General features: G+C 49.1%; 1 protein-coding gene across 1 annotated transcript; it reads right to left on the bottom strand.

The window, feature by feature from the left end:
* Positions 1 to 398: 398 nt before the first annotated feature.
* On the bottom strand, positions 399 to 1,510 carry PPP1R35 (protein phosphatase 1 regulatory subunit 35). The gene is given in 4 exon segments (XM_077758573.1): positions 399 to 652; positions 738 to 874; positions 955 to 1,208; positions 1,210 to 1,510. Coding segments are annotated over 4 exon segments (780 nt in total). The 5' UTR covers positions 1,425 to 1,510; the 3' UTR covers positions 399 to 478.
* Between the last annotated feature and the right edge of the window lie 11,851 nt (positions 1,511 to 13,361).

The raw sequence follows: 13,361 nt of genomic DNA, 5'->3' as shown, positions 1-13,361 counted from the left end.
TAGCATCTTTGTCAGGTGTTTCTGGAAGTTTGACTATTTATTCAACTATTGAGCACTTTTGGATCTGGTGAAACAAGCTGAGAAGGCTCTTAGAGGTAGAAACAAGGAATTTAAATAACTGGGTGCGAATGGCTAGTTGCCTTGCAGGCTCCTTGAGCCGGGTAATTGGGAAAGAAGGCCTCCCTGAAGGTAACAGACTTGAGACCCACATGTTAAAGTGATCTGAAGTAAGTCGTGCAAAGGAACAGATGCGGTGTCTGTGACCAGTGGGAGGAAGAGGTGGGACAGTTTTAACTTGCTATCACGGTACCAAGTTCCTAAAAAACCACAAACTTGACTTCCAAACAGCTTCCAACCTGAGGCTTGACCTCATTTTAAGGCTCCCAAGAAGAGTCCCATTTGTTAGCAAAACCACTTTATTCTGAAAAAAGGCTTTAACACAAAAAATATGAACTAGCAATCCGGGGAGCCTTTGCGTCTACGCTTCCCATCGCCTCAGTGTCCGGTGCATGAGGAAGGTATCCTCTGGAGGGCGTGGCCGGAGTTGGAGACGGAGAGGAGGCAGACCGTCCACCGCCAGGTGTGGAGTCTCATAAAATAATGTTTCTGGGTCACAAAGCATGGTCATGTCTGGCCCTGGCCCAGGGGGCTCCTGTTGGGAATTGGAGCCCAAAGCGAAGTTACACTCAGGAAGGGGAGGAGGGCACAAGGAGGAATCTCAAGTCCAGGTCCCTCACCTTTGCGGGCGGGGCTCGGGCCTGCGGAGGTAGGAGCGCCAATTTCTCCTTAAGCGCAGCGTTCAGAACCTGTTCCTCCGGCACCTGCAGGCTCACCAGGTCTCGGAAGAGCCGCTTGGAGCGCGGCACGTTCAGCCCTGAGACCGCGGGAGGAGCGGAGGTGAGTGGTGCCTCTCATCCCCACTCCCGCGCCCCGCCGTCCGTCTCTCTCTCTCACCCTCGGCCACGCTCTCCTCCAGGCCGCAGCGGGTCTGGAACGACTTTCTTAGCTGTTCCTCCACGGCCTTCGCGGCATCGAACTGGCCCTCGGCTGCAGCCCGCGCAGCCTGCAACTCGAGACTCAAAGCCAGGCTGCTCTGCTGCGCGGGCGCCCCCAGGTCCTGCGGCGCCGGGAGCTTCTCGCTGGGTGCGGCAGCGGCCGCCGGCGGCTCGGACCCAACAGGGGAGAGAGGTCCCAAGCGAAAGCGTANCGCCCCGCCGGTCCGCCCGCCCCTTCCGCCTCCCCGGGCTGCAGGTCGGCCGTTCGGGGGTCTCGGACCGCGGACTCAGGCTCAGGCTCAAGTCCAGGCCGGGCTCGGGCACTGGGGCTCTGGGTTCCGGGGCACGGGGTTCCGGGGGTGGCCCTGGGGCCGCCACGGCATCCTCCCCTTCGACCAACTCCAGCTCTGGCTCCCCACAGCCCATCATATTGGTGTGGCTACCGGAGTGCAAGGTCTCTGGAGGCCAGGGGTCACACGACACAAACTCAGCACCCCCTCTGCCCCTCCCCTCCCGGACGCCGCTACCGGAAACTGCTTGCGCCTTCCAAAAGGGGCGGGAATACCAGCCGCTGCCCCACCCCATTGGCGCTTCTAAGCGTCATTTCCGTTACTCCCCTCCCTATCTCCCCTTCGGCTTCCGCTCACAAAACCTCGGCCTCACCCCTAAGCCAAAGTTTTAGAGCTGGAACCAGTGGAAACCCTGTGGGTTTTCACGGAACCATTTCTCCTTTAAAAGCCTGGATGTGACATCTTTGTCCTGCAGTCTTGATCAGACTTCTGCTCGAAGCCGGACTGAGTGTGTGCCAAGTCCTTTATGTCCAATGGGACAGCTTTAACTGAATGGTCAGGCGCCCCACGTCGGCCTTCACAGCATCTCCAGGTGTTTCGTCGCCTGCGAACTGAGACCGTAGCTTCCCAGTATGAGTGAGGGAGGAGCTCGCTGACCCCAGACCCCGGCTTCTTCCCAGGACCCTAGGCATTCATGGTTGCCTGGGCAGTTTTGCAGCCTTCTGTGTCTTTTTCCCCTTCGAGGGCTCCCTAAAATATTAGTCTCTTTAAAATTGGTATCTGGAGGGGCCCCTGGGTGGCTTAGTGGATTGAGCGACCCATTCTTGACCTCTACTCAGGTCATGAGCCCACGGCTGTTGTGATCGAGCAGGAATTGAGCTCTGCGCTGAGCGTGGAGGTGCTTAAGATTCCCTCTCTCTCCCCCTCTGCCCTTCTCTGCACACTCGCTCTCTAAAATAAAAAAATAGGGGCGCCTGGGTGGCTTGGTCGGTTGGGCGTCCGACTTTCGCTTGGGTCATGATCTCGCGGTTCGTGGGTTCGAGCCCCGCATCGGGCTCTGTGCTGACTGCCAGCTCAGAGCCTGGAGCCTGTTTCGGTCTGTGACTCCCTCTCTCTCTGACCCTCCCCTGCTCACGCTGTCTCTCTCTCTCTCTCTCTCCTAGAAATAAAATAAAACATTTAAAAAAAAAATTTAAAATAAAAAAATAAATAAAAAATAGTTATCTATACGTTGAGTACAGTTTTCGAAAAGAAAGGCTTGGGGGATTGCAGGACAGCAGACTGGATCGCTTGCCCGTTTCCTGTGTTCCTTGGGGCAGGTCCTCTGAGTTCTGTGAGCCTCTTTCATCTTGTGTGAAACGTGCTAAGTTGGGCTGAGGACCCTTGAGGCTCTCCCCAAATAGGTTATTACTCCGTCAACAGGCACATTTGTCTACCACTTTGCAGTTTGAGAGTTTTCACATGCTTTATCTCACCAAACNGGGTGAAGCACTACAGGCCTTCCTGCTGAAGACAGGAATAAGAAAATATGCAAATTCCGTCTACTATTCATTTGTGACAGGGAGTAGGGAGGTACAAATGTAAATACTTGTGGTTTTTTTAAACTGGAAATATAACTCAAAAACTTTTAATGATTACTGACATTGAGAAGGAGAGAACAAAATGAAAGCAAAAGAGGCTAGACTTTGATATACTTTATTTTGTGTGTTTGACTTTGGAAACCTATGTTTTCCATAGCTATATGACAAAAATTATTTTTTTAAAAATTAGTCCCTACCACCTAGATGGCCCAGTCCCTTAAGGTCAGACTCCTGATTTCAGCTAGGGTCATGATCTAAGGGTCAATGAGTTCAAGCCCCCGTATGGCTCTCTGCTATCAGCACAGAGCCTGCTTCCAATCCTCTGTCACCTTCTCTCTGCCCCTCCCCGGCTCATGCTCACACTCTCTCTTGCTCTCTCTCTCAAAATATAAAAAATATTTTTTAAAAATGAGTCTCTAGGGGCGCCTGGGTGGCTCAGTCGGTTAAACATCCGACTTTGGCTAAGGTCATGATCTCGCGGTTCGTGGGTTTGAGCCCCGCGTCGGGCTCTGTGCTGACTGCCAGCTCAGAGCCTGGAGCCTGTTTCAGAGTCTGTGTCTCCCTCTCTCTCTGACCCTCCCCTGCTCATGCTGTCTCTCTCTCTCTCCTAGAAATAAATAAAAAATATATATAAAAAAATTAATAAACAAATAAAATAAAAATGAGTCCCTAAAAGTCGAAAGTAAAATGAAGTAAATGAATCTAAATATGTATCTACTGGTAGCCTAACTTAATACGGAAGGGAACTCTTCTGAATGACTTGAAACCACATTAATTTAACTGTATGTCCCAAAGATCTACCCTAAGGACAAAAATAACTACCGCTTAAAAAAAAAAAACTGCCTTAAAATCTTACATTGTATTCAGCAGTCATGTGGGAAATAGGTAAAAATGTGTAGAATAAAACATAATTACGTTAATAGTATCAGAACTGGAATTTTGGCCTAGTAGAAAATATATATACATACATACATACATGTATGTATATATATAAAATCAGTGATGTCATGCAAATTCTCTGCCATATTGAATTTAGGAAGTATCTTATGAACCCCTGGTGTATTGTAGTTTAAACTGAAAAGTGTAGGGGCACCTGGGTGGCTCAGTGGGCTAAGCGTCCAACTTCAGCTCAGGTCATGACCTCACAGTTCATGGGTTCGAGCCCCACGTCTGGCTCTGTGCTGACAGCTAGCTCAGAGCCTGGAGCCTGTTTCAGATTCTGTATCTCCCTCTTTCTCTGACCCTCCCCTGCTCAGACTGCGCTCTCTCTCTCTCTCTCTCAGAAATAAATAAAACATTAAAAAACATTTTTTTAATTGAAAAGTATATCCTAGTTCTGTACACTGAAAAGCCCTTAGAAACAACGATGGACCCAGTAAGCACCTGTGGCCCCCAGAATGTGGTAGCTAATTCCATAGCCCTGAGCACTTCAAAACCTATATACATGGTTATAGCAGCATATACTAGCAGCAGCTATTATATTCATAAAACCAAGAACAACCCAAATGTCCTTCACCAGGTAAAGAGTTAAACTATGGGGGCACCTGAGTGGCTCAGTCGGTTAAGCAACTGACTTCGGCTCAGGTCGTGATCAGGTGAATTGGAGCCCCACATTGGGCTGTCTGCTGTCAGCATGCATGCATGCATGCATAAATACCTACATACATACATAAAATTTTCAAAAAGTTAAACTATGGTATATCCATACTATAGAATGCTACTCAGCAATCAAAAGGAACAAACTATTGTACACAACAACTTGGATGAATTGGCTAGGTTATGCTGAGCCAAAAAGGTAGTAATAAAAGCCAATCCCCCAAAATTATATGTTCTATAGTTCCATTTGTCTAACATTTTAGAAATGACAAAAGTTTAGAAACGAAAGACAGATTAGTGGTTGCCAAGTGTTAGGGAGGGAAGTGGAGGAGGTAGAGGGAGGGAGATGGGTGTGGTCATGAAAGGGCAATTCCAAGGATCATTTGGTGTTGGAACTATTCATTTTCTTTACTGTGGTGGTAGATGCAGAACCTACGCGGGTGATAAAATTGTATACAGTTAATACACACACACCAATGAGTACAAACTAGGAAACTGGAATAAGATTGGTGAATTATATGAATATCAGTATCCTTGAGATAATATAGCTTTGCAAAATGTCAGTGTTCAGACTGCTATAACAGAATACTATAGACTGGGTGGCTATAAATAACAGAACATTTTTTTCTCATAGTTTTAGAGGCTGGGAAATCCAAGGTCAAGGTGCTGGCAGATTCAGCATCCAGGGAGGAAACATTTCCTAGTTTGTGGATGGCCATCTTCTCACTGTATCCTCACATGGAGGAAGAACAAGGGAGTTCCCTAGCATCTCATTTCTAAGAGTACCTATCATCTGATCACCTCCCAAAGACCTCACTTCTAAATGGCAACACATTGGGAAACACAGTAGGTTTCAACATATGGACTGGGGAGAGGGGAACACAAATATTCAGTCTATAGTGGTTACCATGAGGGAAAACTGGGGAGAGTGTACTAGGTATCTTTCTGCATCGTTTCTTACAACTGCATGTAAATTTATGATGATCTCAGTAAAAATGTTCATTAAAAGTAATGTTGGTTTTGGGAAGAGGAGGAGTGTGTGAGGGTGGCTGTACAGAGGAAACAAAACGAGCCAAATGTGGATGATTGTTGAAGATGGGTGATGGGTACGTGGGGGGTTATGATATTTTCCTTAGTTTCGTAATTATTTGAGCATTTCTGTGATAAAAAGTTTTGTTTGTTTAAAGGAGGCTGAGGTAGTTTTGGCACATAAGAAGTTTTGGAGCTGAATCTTGAAACTAACCCCCAGGCCTTGGCTGTGCTGATGGATATAATGGCCCTACAGGAGCCCTAGACATGAATTCAGTAAGCTCAGTTTCTCAATTTCAACCTTGAAACTTAGCCACTACCTCTTTCTAGGCCCGGATACAGGGATAAGAACAAGCCAATCTATCTGCCAGCTTATTTTATTTGTGGCCTCCAGAAAGTGGAAAGTTCACCACCAAATGACTTAAAAAAGAAAAAAGAAAAAAAAAAAAACAGTATGGGGGCACCTGGATGGCTCAGTCGGTTGAGCATCTGACTCTTGATTTTGGCTCAGGTCATGATCCCAGGGTCATGGGATCAAGTTCCCTGGCAGGCTCCATGCTGAGCGTGGAGCCTGCTTAGGATTCCCTCTCTCTCTTTCTCTTTCTCTCTTTCTCGCTCTCACTCTCTTTCCCTCTCCCTCTCTCTCTCTCTCAAAAAGAAGAAGAAGAAGAAGGAGAAGAAGGAGAAGAAGAAGAAAGAGAAAAGAAAGAAACAATATGAATGTGAGAGGGGCGCCTGGGTGGCTCAGTCAGTTAAGCATCCGACTTTGGCTCAGGTCATGATCTCACGGTTCATGGGTTCGAGCCCCACGTTGGGCTCTGTGCTGACAGCTAGCTCAGAGTCTGGAGCCTTTTCAGATTCTGTATCTCCCTCTCTCTCTCTGACCCTCCCCTGCTCACACTGTCTCTCTCTCACTCAGAGAAATATAAGAAACATTTAAAAAAATTTTTTAAATATGAATGTGAGGATGGGTACGTGGAAGTGAGGGAATGAGGCATCTCAGTCCTGCCCCCTCTCTTCCTAAGAATGTTTTGGCTAGACCAGCTGAGAGTCTTAGAATTGCTTTTCCTCTTTTTTTTTTTAAATTTTTTTTTGTGTGTTTTATTTCTGAGAGAGAGAAAGAGACAGTGTGAGCAGGGGAGGGTCAGAAAGAGAGGGAGATACAGAATCTGAGCAGGCCCNTCCTGCCCCCTCTCTTCCTAAGAATGTTTTGGCTAGACCAGCTGAGAGTCTTAGAATTGCTTTTCCTCTTTTTTTTTTTAAATTTTTTTTTGTGTGTTTTATTTCTGAGAGAGAGAAAGAGACAGTGTGAGCAGGGGAGGGTCAGAAAGAGAGGGAGATACAGAATCTGAAGCAGGCTCCAGGCTCTGAGCTACCTGTCAGCACAGAGCCCGATGCGGGACTCAAACCCACAAACCTTGTGATCATGAGCTGAGCCAAAGTCAGACACTTAACCGACTGAGCCACCCAGGTGCCCCAGAATTGCTTTTCCTCTTAAAAAATGAACAACAACATTAGTGCCTAAGTGGCTCAGTCAGGGTTTGAGCCCCATGCTGGGTTCTGTGCTGACAACTCAGAGCCTGGAGCCTGCTTCAGATTCTGTGTCTCCCTCTCTCTCTGCCTGTCCCCTGCTCGTGCTCTCTCTCTTAAAAATAAAATAAAATGTTAAAAAATAATAAATAAAAAAACAAACAGAAACAGCAGCCACCACAAAACTCTCCTTTAAGAAGGTACTGATAGGGGCGCCTGGGTATCTCAGTCGGTTAAGTGTCAGACTTCGGCTCAGGTCATGATCTTGAGGTCCGTGGGTTCAAGCCCTGCAACGGGCCCTGTGCTGACAGCTCAGAGCCTGGAGCCTGTTTCAGATTCTGTGCCTCCCTCTCTCTCTGACCCTCCCCAGCTCGTGCTCTGTCTCTCTCTGTTTCAAAAATAAATAAACGTTAAAAAAAATTTTTTTTTAAAAAGAAGGTACTGATAAGTGATGAAGACTCCTCATGGTGGCATGTTCTAGAGCTGTACTCTCTGCTGCAAAGATGAATTTCATTTATAAATCACACCAAACCAAGCCCTGTCTGGGGAGAGCGGAAGGTGGGAAGGGGAAACCCAGGAGGAGGGAGTTAAGAGAGAAGTTTTAAATATGGTCCAGTAACTGATGCCCCTCTAGTCTAAGCAAAAGAGAGAAGAAATGGAAAAGATTCCCTGACCCCACTGGCTGAGATTGCCAAATTAGGGGGCCCTGCCCAAGCTCTCATCAACAAGCCCCTCCCTCTGCCCTTCCCCTACGCTACCCTACCCTGTCTCTACCCGGCTGGGAGGTCCCACCTCTGCATGATCTCTCATCCAGGGAAGGGTGGGGAGAGGAGAGAAGAGGGAATGCTGAAGGAAAAGGGAAAGAGACAGAGAAGACCCCCCAAGAAGAGGTCACGCTTTAGGTAGGTCCTTATGTTCTGTCTTGATAAGTTAGACCTCACCAGGTAGTGGTGTCCCTTTTTAGTCATCTGGGAGGGGTGATCCCAGACCTGGATCCTAGTTTGAGGAAGGTAAGTCTAAGTTGTGGAAGGGGTCATTCAAGGTGATCCTCAGCTTCTGCTCGGCAGGTGCTATGGGTGGGCAAGGTGGTGCAGGAGACAGGATAGGGTCAGAGGTCCTTCAAGAGACCACGCCATTGAATGGCAGTGGGATGTCTCCAATGACCCACAGACCACTGCAGAGGGCAGCTGAGAAGCTCTGCAAGGGAGAGGGGGCAGGGGAAGAGCAAAGTCTCCACAGGAAAGTGCCTTCCAGTAGAGCCAAGTCAAGTCAAAGAAATAAGGTAACAACACTCTACCACCACCCTCTACAAACCCTACCTGCAGGGACCCTCACTTCCCATCTCCCACTCCCACACTGGCTGCATCCTACAGGTGGAGGTCAGAGACACTTCCACACTGTGTCCCTGTCACACAGGGGGTGGTCAAGGATGAGTCACCGACCTTGTACTTCCAATGGCTGTGACCCACCCCATCCATGCTCCCAGCTCCCCTTTCACATCCTGCCTAATCTCAGGGGCTGGCAGGGTAGACACCCCCAGCAGAAGGTCAGGTCTGAGGTGTGGAAGCCTGAACCTGCAACCCCTTTCTCCTGATCTAGAGAGGAAAGCACAGGTCAGGCTGCAGACCAGCACACTGACTCCGAGCCCTCTGGCCCAGCCCCCCCAGCAACAGCAAAAGGATCAAGGGGGCCAGGATGAGACTCCTGATGCGTGAATCTCCAGGGATGCGGGATGAGGCTGACTTCTGGGAGGAAGCACTGAGGTTGGGGGACAGGGTCTCGTGCAGCAGAAGTTGTCCACAGGCTTGGTGGTGTAGACATGAATGAAGGAGGAGGAAATGGATAAAGCTGGGTAAACACAGATTTTCAGGGCTGGGGGTACAGAGAATTGAGCAGAGCTGGGGTCCACAAGGGGGAGAATATTGAAATAAGGACCTGGGGTGGCTGGGAGGGAGAATGTGTTTAATGTCAAAGTAGGGAATAAAAGTTTGATGCCAGTTGCTTAGGGCCTAAAAGAGCCTGGAGAGAGGCTCGTCAAAAACCACTGGGGATATAAGAAAGGGGATAGAGGCCATGAGCAGGGTGGGAGGGGTTAGGGCCATAAGAGATGCTTCCATAAGCCCTGAAGATGGGACCACCTGTGTGCGGAATTTAACTATGCACAAGGACCTATATAAGCTTCTGGCCTTGCCCTGGGACACAGATCCTAACAGGCCTCTGCTTAGCAGGAATCAGGACCTCAATACAGTCTCGCTGTTACTCAGTGAGATTGGACACTCAGGAGATGTTAGGGGGTCTCGAAGGGGAAGGGTGATTTTAGAGAAATTTCTAGATCAGACAGAGAGGGATACTGGTGTGAGGTCCTTCCACAGCCCAAGGGCAGCTGGCAGAAGAGAAGGATCCAGGGTTCCAGGATGGCAGAGAAGGAAATTTGACCCAGAGCCCGCTAGTGTCCACTGCTGCTGAGCCTATAGGAGTCTCCGGTGAGTCAACAAGACTCTGCTCCCCAAAATCTACTGGAACGAGAGGCCCCAGCCTCCACAGGCCTCCTTTCTCTCTTGCCCAAAGCCTAAGCCAGCCCCAGGCCCTTCCCCTTTATCTCAGCCTGTGTCTCTGCCCCCACCTCCCTGAGGCTGCCGCCAAGAGTTACCCAGGCAGACAGCCCTCTCTTAGAACCTGGGGGCTCAAAGGCAGACTCATGAGAACCTGTCTCCAGTGGGAAGGTACGGAAGGCTAGAGCCTAGGGCACCTGCTCTGCTTTCCTCTCTCCACACTGGCCTGCCACTTATACTGGGAGGAGGACCATGTTCCCCAGAGCACAGGACAGGCTCTGCCACAGAGAGGGAAAATAAAAATGTGTCAAATAAAAGTATTCTTTTTAGGTTGTAAACACTCTCCCTGATTCTGACAAGTTGGGATTTGTTTAATGTGGTGATTTTTTTTTTTTAATGGCCAAAATTTCTTTGACACTCCTTCCATTGAGAGGTGGACCCTCCCCTCCCCTGGAGTCTAAGCAGACTTGTGACTCAGTTTCAGCTCCACTGAAGCCAACTGTGCTTCCCACAAGCGAACCACCCTTCTAGCTGGGGGCTGGAGTGGGAGAGGGCAGGTGGAGAGGGCCAGTCTGTGGGTAGCCGTGCTAAGTGTCCTCCAAGGAGCTGGGTTGCCTCTTTCTGTTATGTAAATGAAGCAGTTCTCAAGATGGTAACCATCAAGTTTCATCCTCTGCTCTGGATGCCAAGGAGCTCAATGCTACCATTTGGGCCTGATTGCAATAACTAAGCGTGGCCTAGGTTTCTAACATGTTTCCTTTCTGGACTTAAAAACTGAATGTAACACCTACATCACAGGATTGCTGGGAAAATTCCATCTTCCAGCTGCCACTATAGGTGTTGCGTGTGCTGCTTAAAACAAAACCCAAGGGCAATGTTATGATTCCCATTCTGCTGATGAGAAAATGCCTGTAAAGAGGCCAAGCTATCTGCTCGAAGGCACACAGCAAGTAGGCATAAGAAATAGACCACACTCTACTGCTCCTTCCACAGATGGCAAAAGATAGCACATGTGTGAAAGCATAGAAAACAACAATGGTTTCCTTCCATCTTTGGGATCCCACAGCCCATAGGACACCCCTCAGCTGGGGCCCTTCTCATTCACACTGTAGCCATCAGTTTACTCACTCTTCACCGCAAACTGCCAAAGTTGGGGACTGTGGGGAATTAACTTTAACACCACGCAGGACCCAATACTCAGTAAATGTTGGTTGAGTAAGTGGAAAAACAAACTATTCGTATCCCATTACTCATCATATAGCTCCTTCATTTATGTCACAAATATATACTGAGCACCTACCCTGAAGATCCAGGCACTGCAGAAAGTCCTCCGTGGACATCACTTCTCCTCCTCCTCCTCCTCCTCTTCTTCTTCTTCTTCCCTTTCTTCTTCTCCTTCTTCTTTTTCATCTTTTTTGATATAACTTCTTTTTTTAATTTATTTATTTTGAGAAAGAAAGAGACAGAGAGAGGGGAGGGCAGGGGAGGGGCAGAGAGGGAGGGGGAAAGAGAGAGAATCCCGAGCAGGCTCCACGCTGTCAGCAAGAAGCAAGATGCAGGGCCAGAACCCACGAACCATGAGATCATGACCTGAGAGGAAATCAAGAATCAGTCACTTAAAAGACTGATATAGTCGCCCTTGATATAGCTTCTTTTAATCCTACCAATCACTGTGTGTTTGCTCTACATCTTATTCACATTGGTAAAATGAGGACTGGTTTCTCCAACTCCAGTTGCATCAAAACCTCCTGGAGAGTATGTTAAAACACAGAATGCCAGGCTCCACCGAAGAGTTTCTGATCCAGTAGTCTGTAGTACGGCCCAAGACATTGAATTTTTTTATGTTTTTTTATTTTTGAGAGAGACAGAGCATGAGCCGGGGAGGGGCAAAGAGAGAGGGAGACACAGAATCTGAAACAGGCTCCAGGCTCTGAGCTGTCAGCACAGAGCCTGAAGCGGGTCTTGAATCCGCAAATAAGATAAGATCATGACCTAAGCCAAAGTCGGATGCTTAACCAACTGGGCTACCCAGGTGTCGCCACCCCATCCCCCCTCCAAGAAATTTCTAATAAACTCCCAGGTGATGCTAATGCTGCTGACCCTAGCCCACACTTTGAGAACCACAGCTGGTAAGTGGTGATGCCTCAGCCTACCCCACCCCCGGGCCCGTCTGACTTACCTAGGCTCTTATCCACAATCCCTAGTGCTTTCTAACCAGCAAGTGGGGCAGGAGGCATGAAAGAAGCCTTTGGGCAAATACTATTTGGGATGCACAACTTGGGGAGAAATGTGGCAGTCCTCCCCAGACTTTGCTGCTCCCCCCTACCACTCCCAGGTGGGCCCCCTGAGAAGCTACTGAGCCGTTGGCCTAGGGTGGGGCCTGGGCCCTCTTCTACTTCTCAACTCCTTTTTGGACTGATTTCCACAACTCCTAAACAAGCAATCAACAACTGTGGGTGTGGGTGTGGGTGTTGGTGAAGTCTGGTGTAGGAGGCTGAATAATAACTTCCCAGAGATGTAAGACCCAATCCCAAGTTCCCTTAAAAGAGGGAGGCAGCAAAGAGGAGACAATGTGACAGAGATCGGAGTGACCACCAGAGACCGGATGAAAGCAAAGAATGGATTCTCCTCCGGAGCCTCTGGAGGGAGCACAGCTCTTCTCACACCTTGATTTCAGCTCGAGGAAACTAATTTCAGACTTCTGGCCTCCAGAACCATGAGAGAATGAATGTCTGTTGTTTTAAGGCACTGAGTATGTGGAAACTTGATATGGCAGCCCCACAAAACTGATACAGCTAGGGGGAGAAGTCTGGGCGGCACCTTGGGCTCGGGTCACCGTGTTCCCCAGGATCTCACCCACACTCTCACCTTGGCAGCATCCCCACCCCCTGGAGGGTGGAGACTGGAGGCCCCTTGGTGGGAAGGATCTGGTCATGAAGGACCATCTTGTCCTGTCCTAAAACGACTTCCCCAGGTTCAAGAGTTGCCAAGGGAAACAGGCGAAGACAGGACGAGGAAGAGTGAGAGGCAAGAGACAGGTGGTATATTGGAGGCACTGGGGACGGGAGCCTCGTGTTGGCGTTATAGAGGAATGACTGAATGGGGGTCCCTCCATGTGGGGAAAGAGATGGGGGCCATGTCGGCACAGAGGAAGGGGCTGTTAGAGGAAGTCTTGTGTGAAGAAGTTAATGGTGAGGGTCTCTGTCCAGCAATGCCCATCCAGCGACCTCCAACATGTCAAGGTCTGAGGGGTGGCCACACAGCTGGTCACCAATCATGTTCAAAGCATCAGGTGGCCATGGCAACCAGGAAGCATGCTCAAGAAACTGAAGCCTTAGACACTGGGTTTTAGGACACCAAAACCTGGGCTGCTAGCAGAGCCCTAGGAATCAGGACTCAGCACATATCCCATCCTCTCTGCCATGCACTGTGTCAGTCCTTAATCCAAGAAAACCCCCAGATGCCCAGTACATTTCCTATCCACATCCTAGGCTGAAGAAAGGCTTGTTGCTCTGGCACCAACGGGCTGAGCAAAGAGCTGGAGTTGGATTGGTTCTAGGCTGGAGGGATGGAGGGGCCGCAAGCAGGAAATGGGAAGCCCAGGAGGAAGTGAACTTGGCAGAGAAAGAGGCCTTCTGCACCAGCGTGTTGCCACCAAAGATGCACCTGTGTACACGGATACCACATCTGCCGTCCCAGGTCCACAGTGTGCTCTTGGGGACAGAGAGGAATAGGAGGGATTCACATCCCAGAGAGGACTGGGTCTGGGGCCAGAAGCCAAAGGACTCC

This window comes from Crocuta crocuta, unplaced genomic scaffold (assembly GCF_008692635.1).
Source record: "Crocuta crocuta isolate KB4526 unplaced genomic scaffold, BGI_CrCroc_1.0 scaffold273, whole genome shotgun sequence".
NCBI classification, from domain to species: domain Eukaryota; kingdom Metazoa; phylum Chordata; class Mammalia; order Carnivora; family Hyaenidae; genus Crocuta; species Crocuta crocuta.
This window is presented reverse-complemented; position numbering and strand designations above follow the sequence as displayed.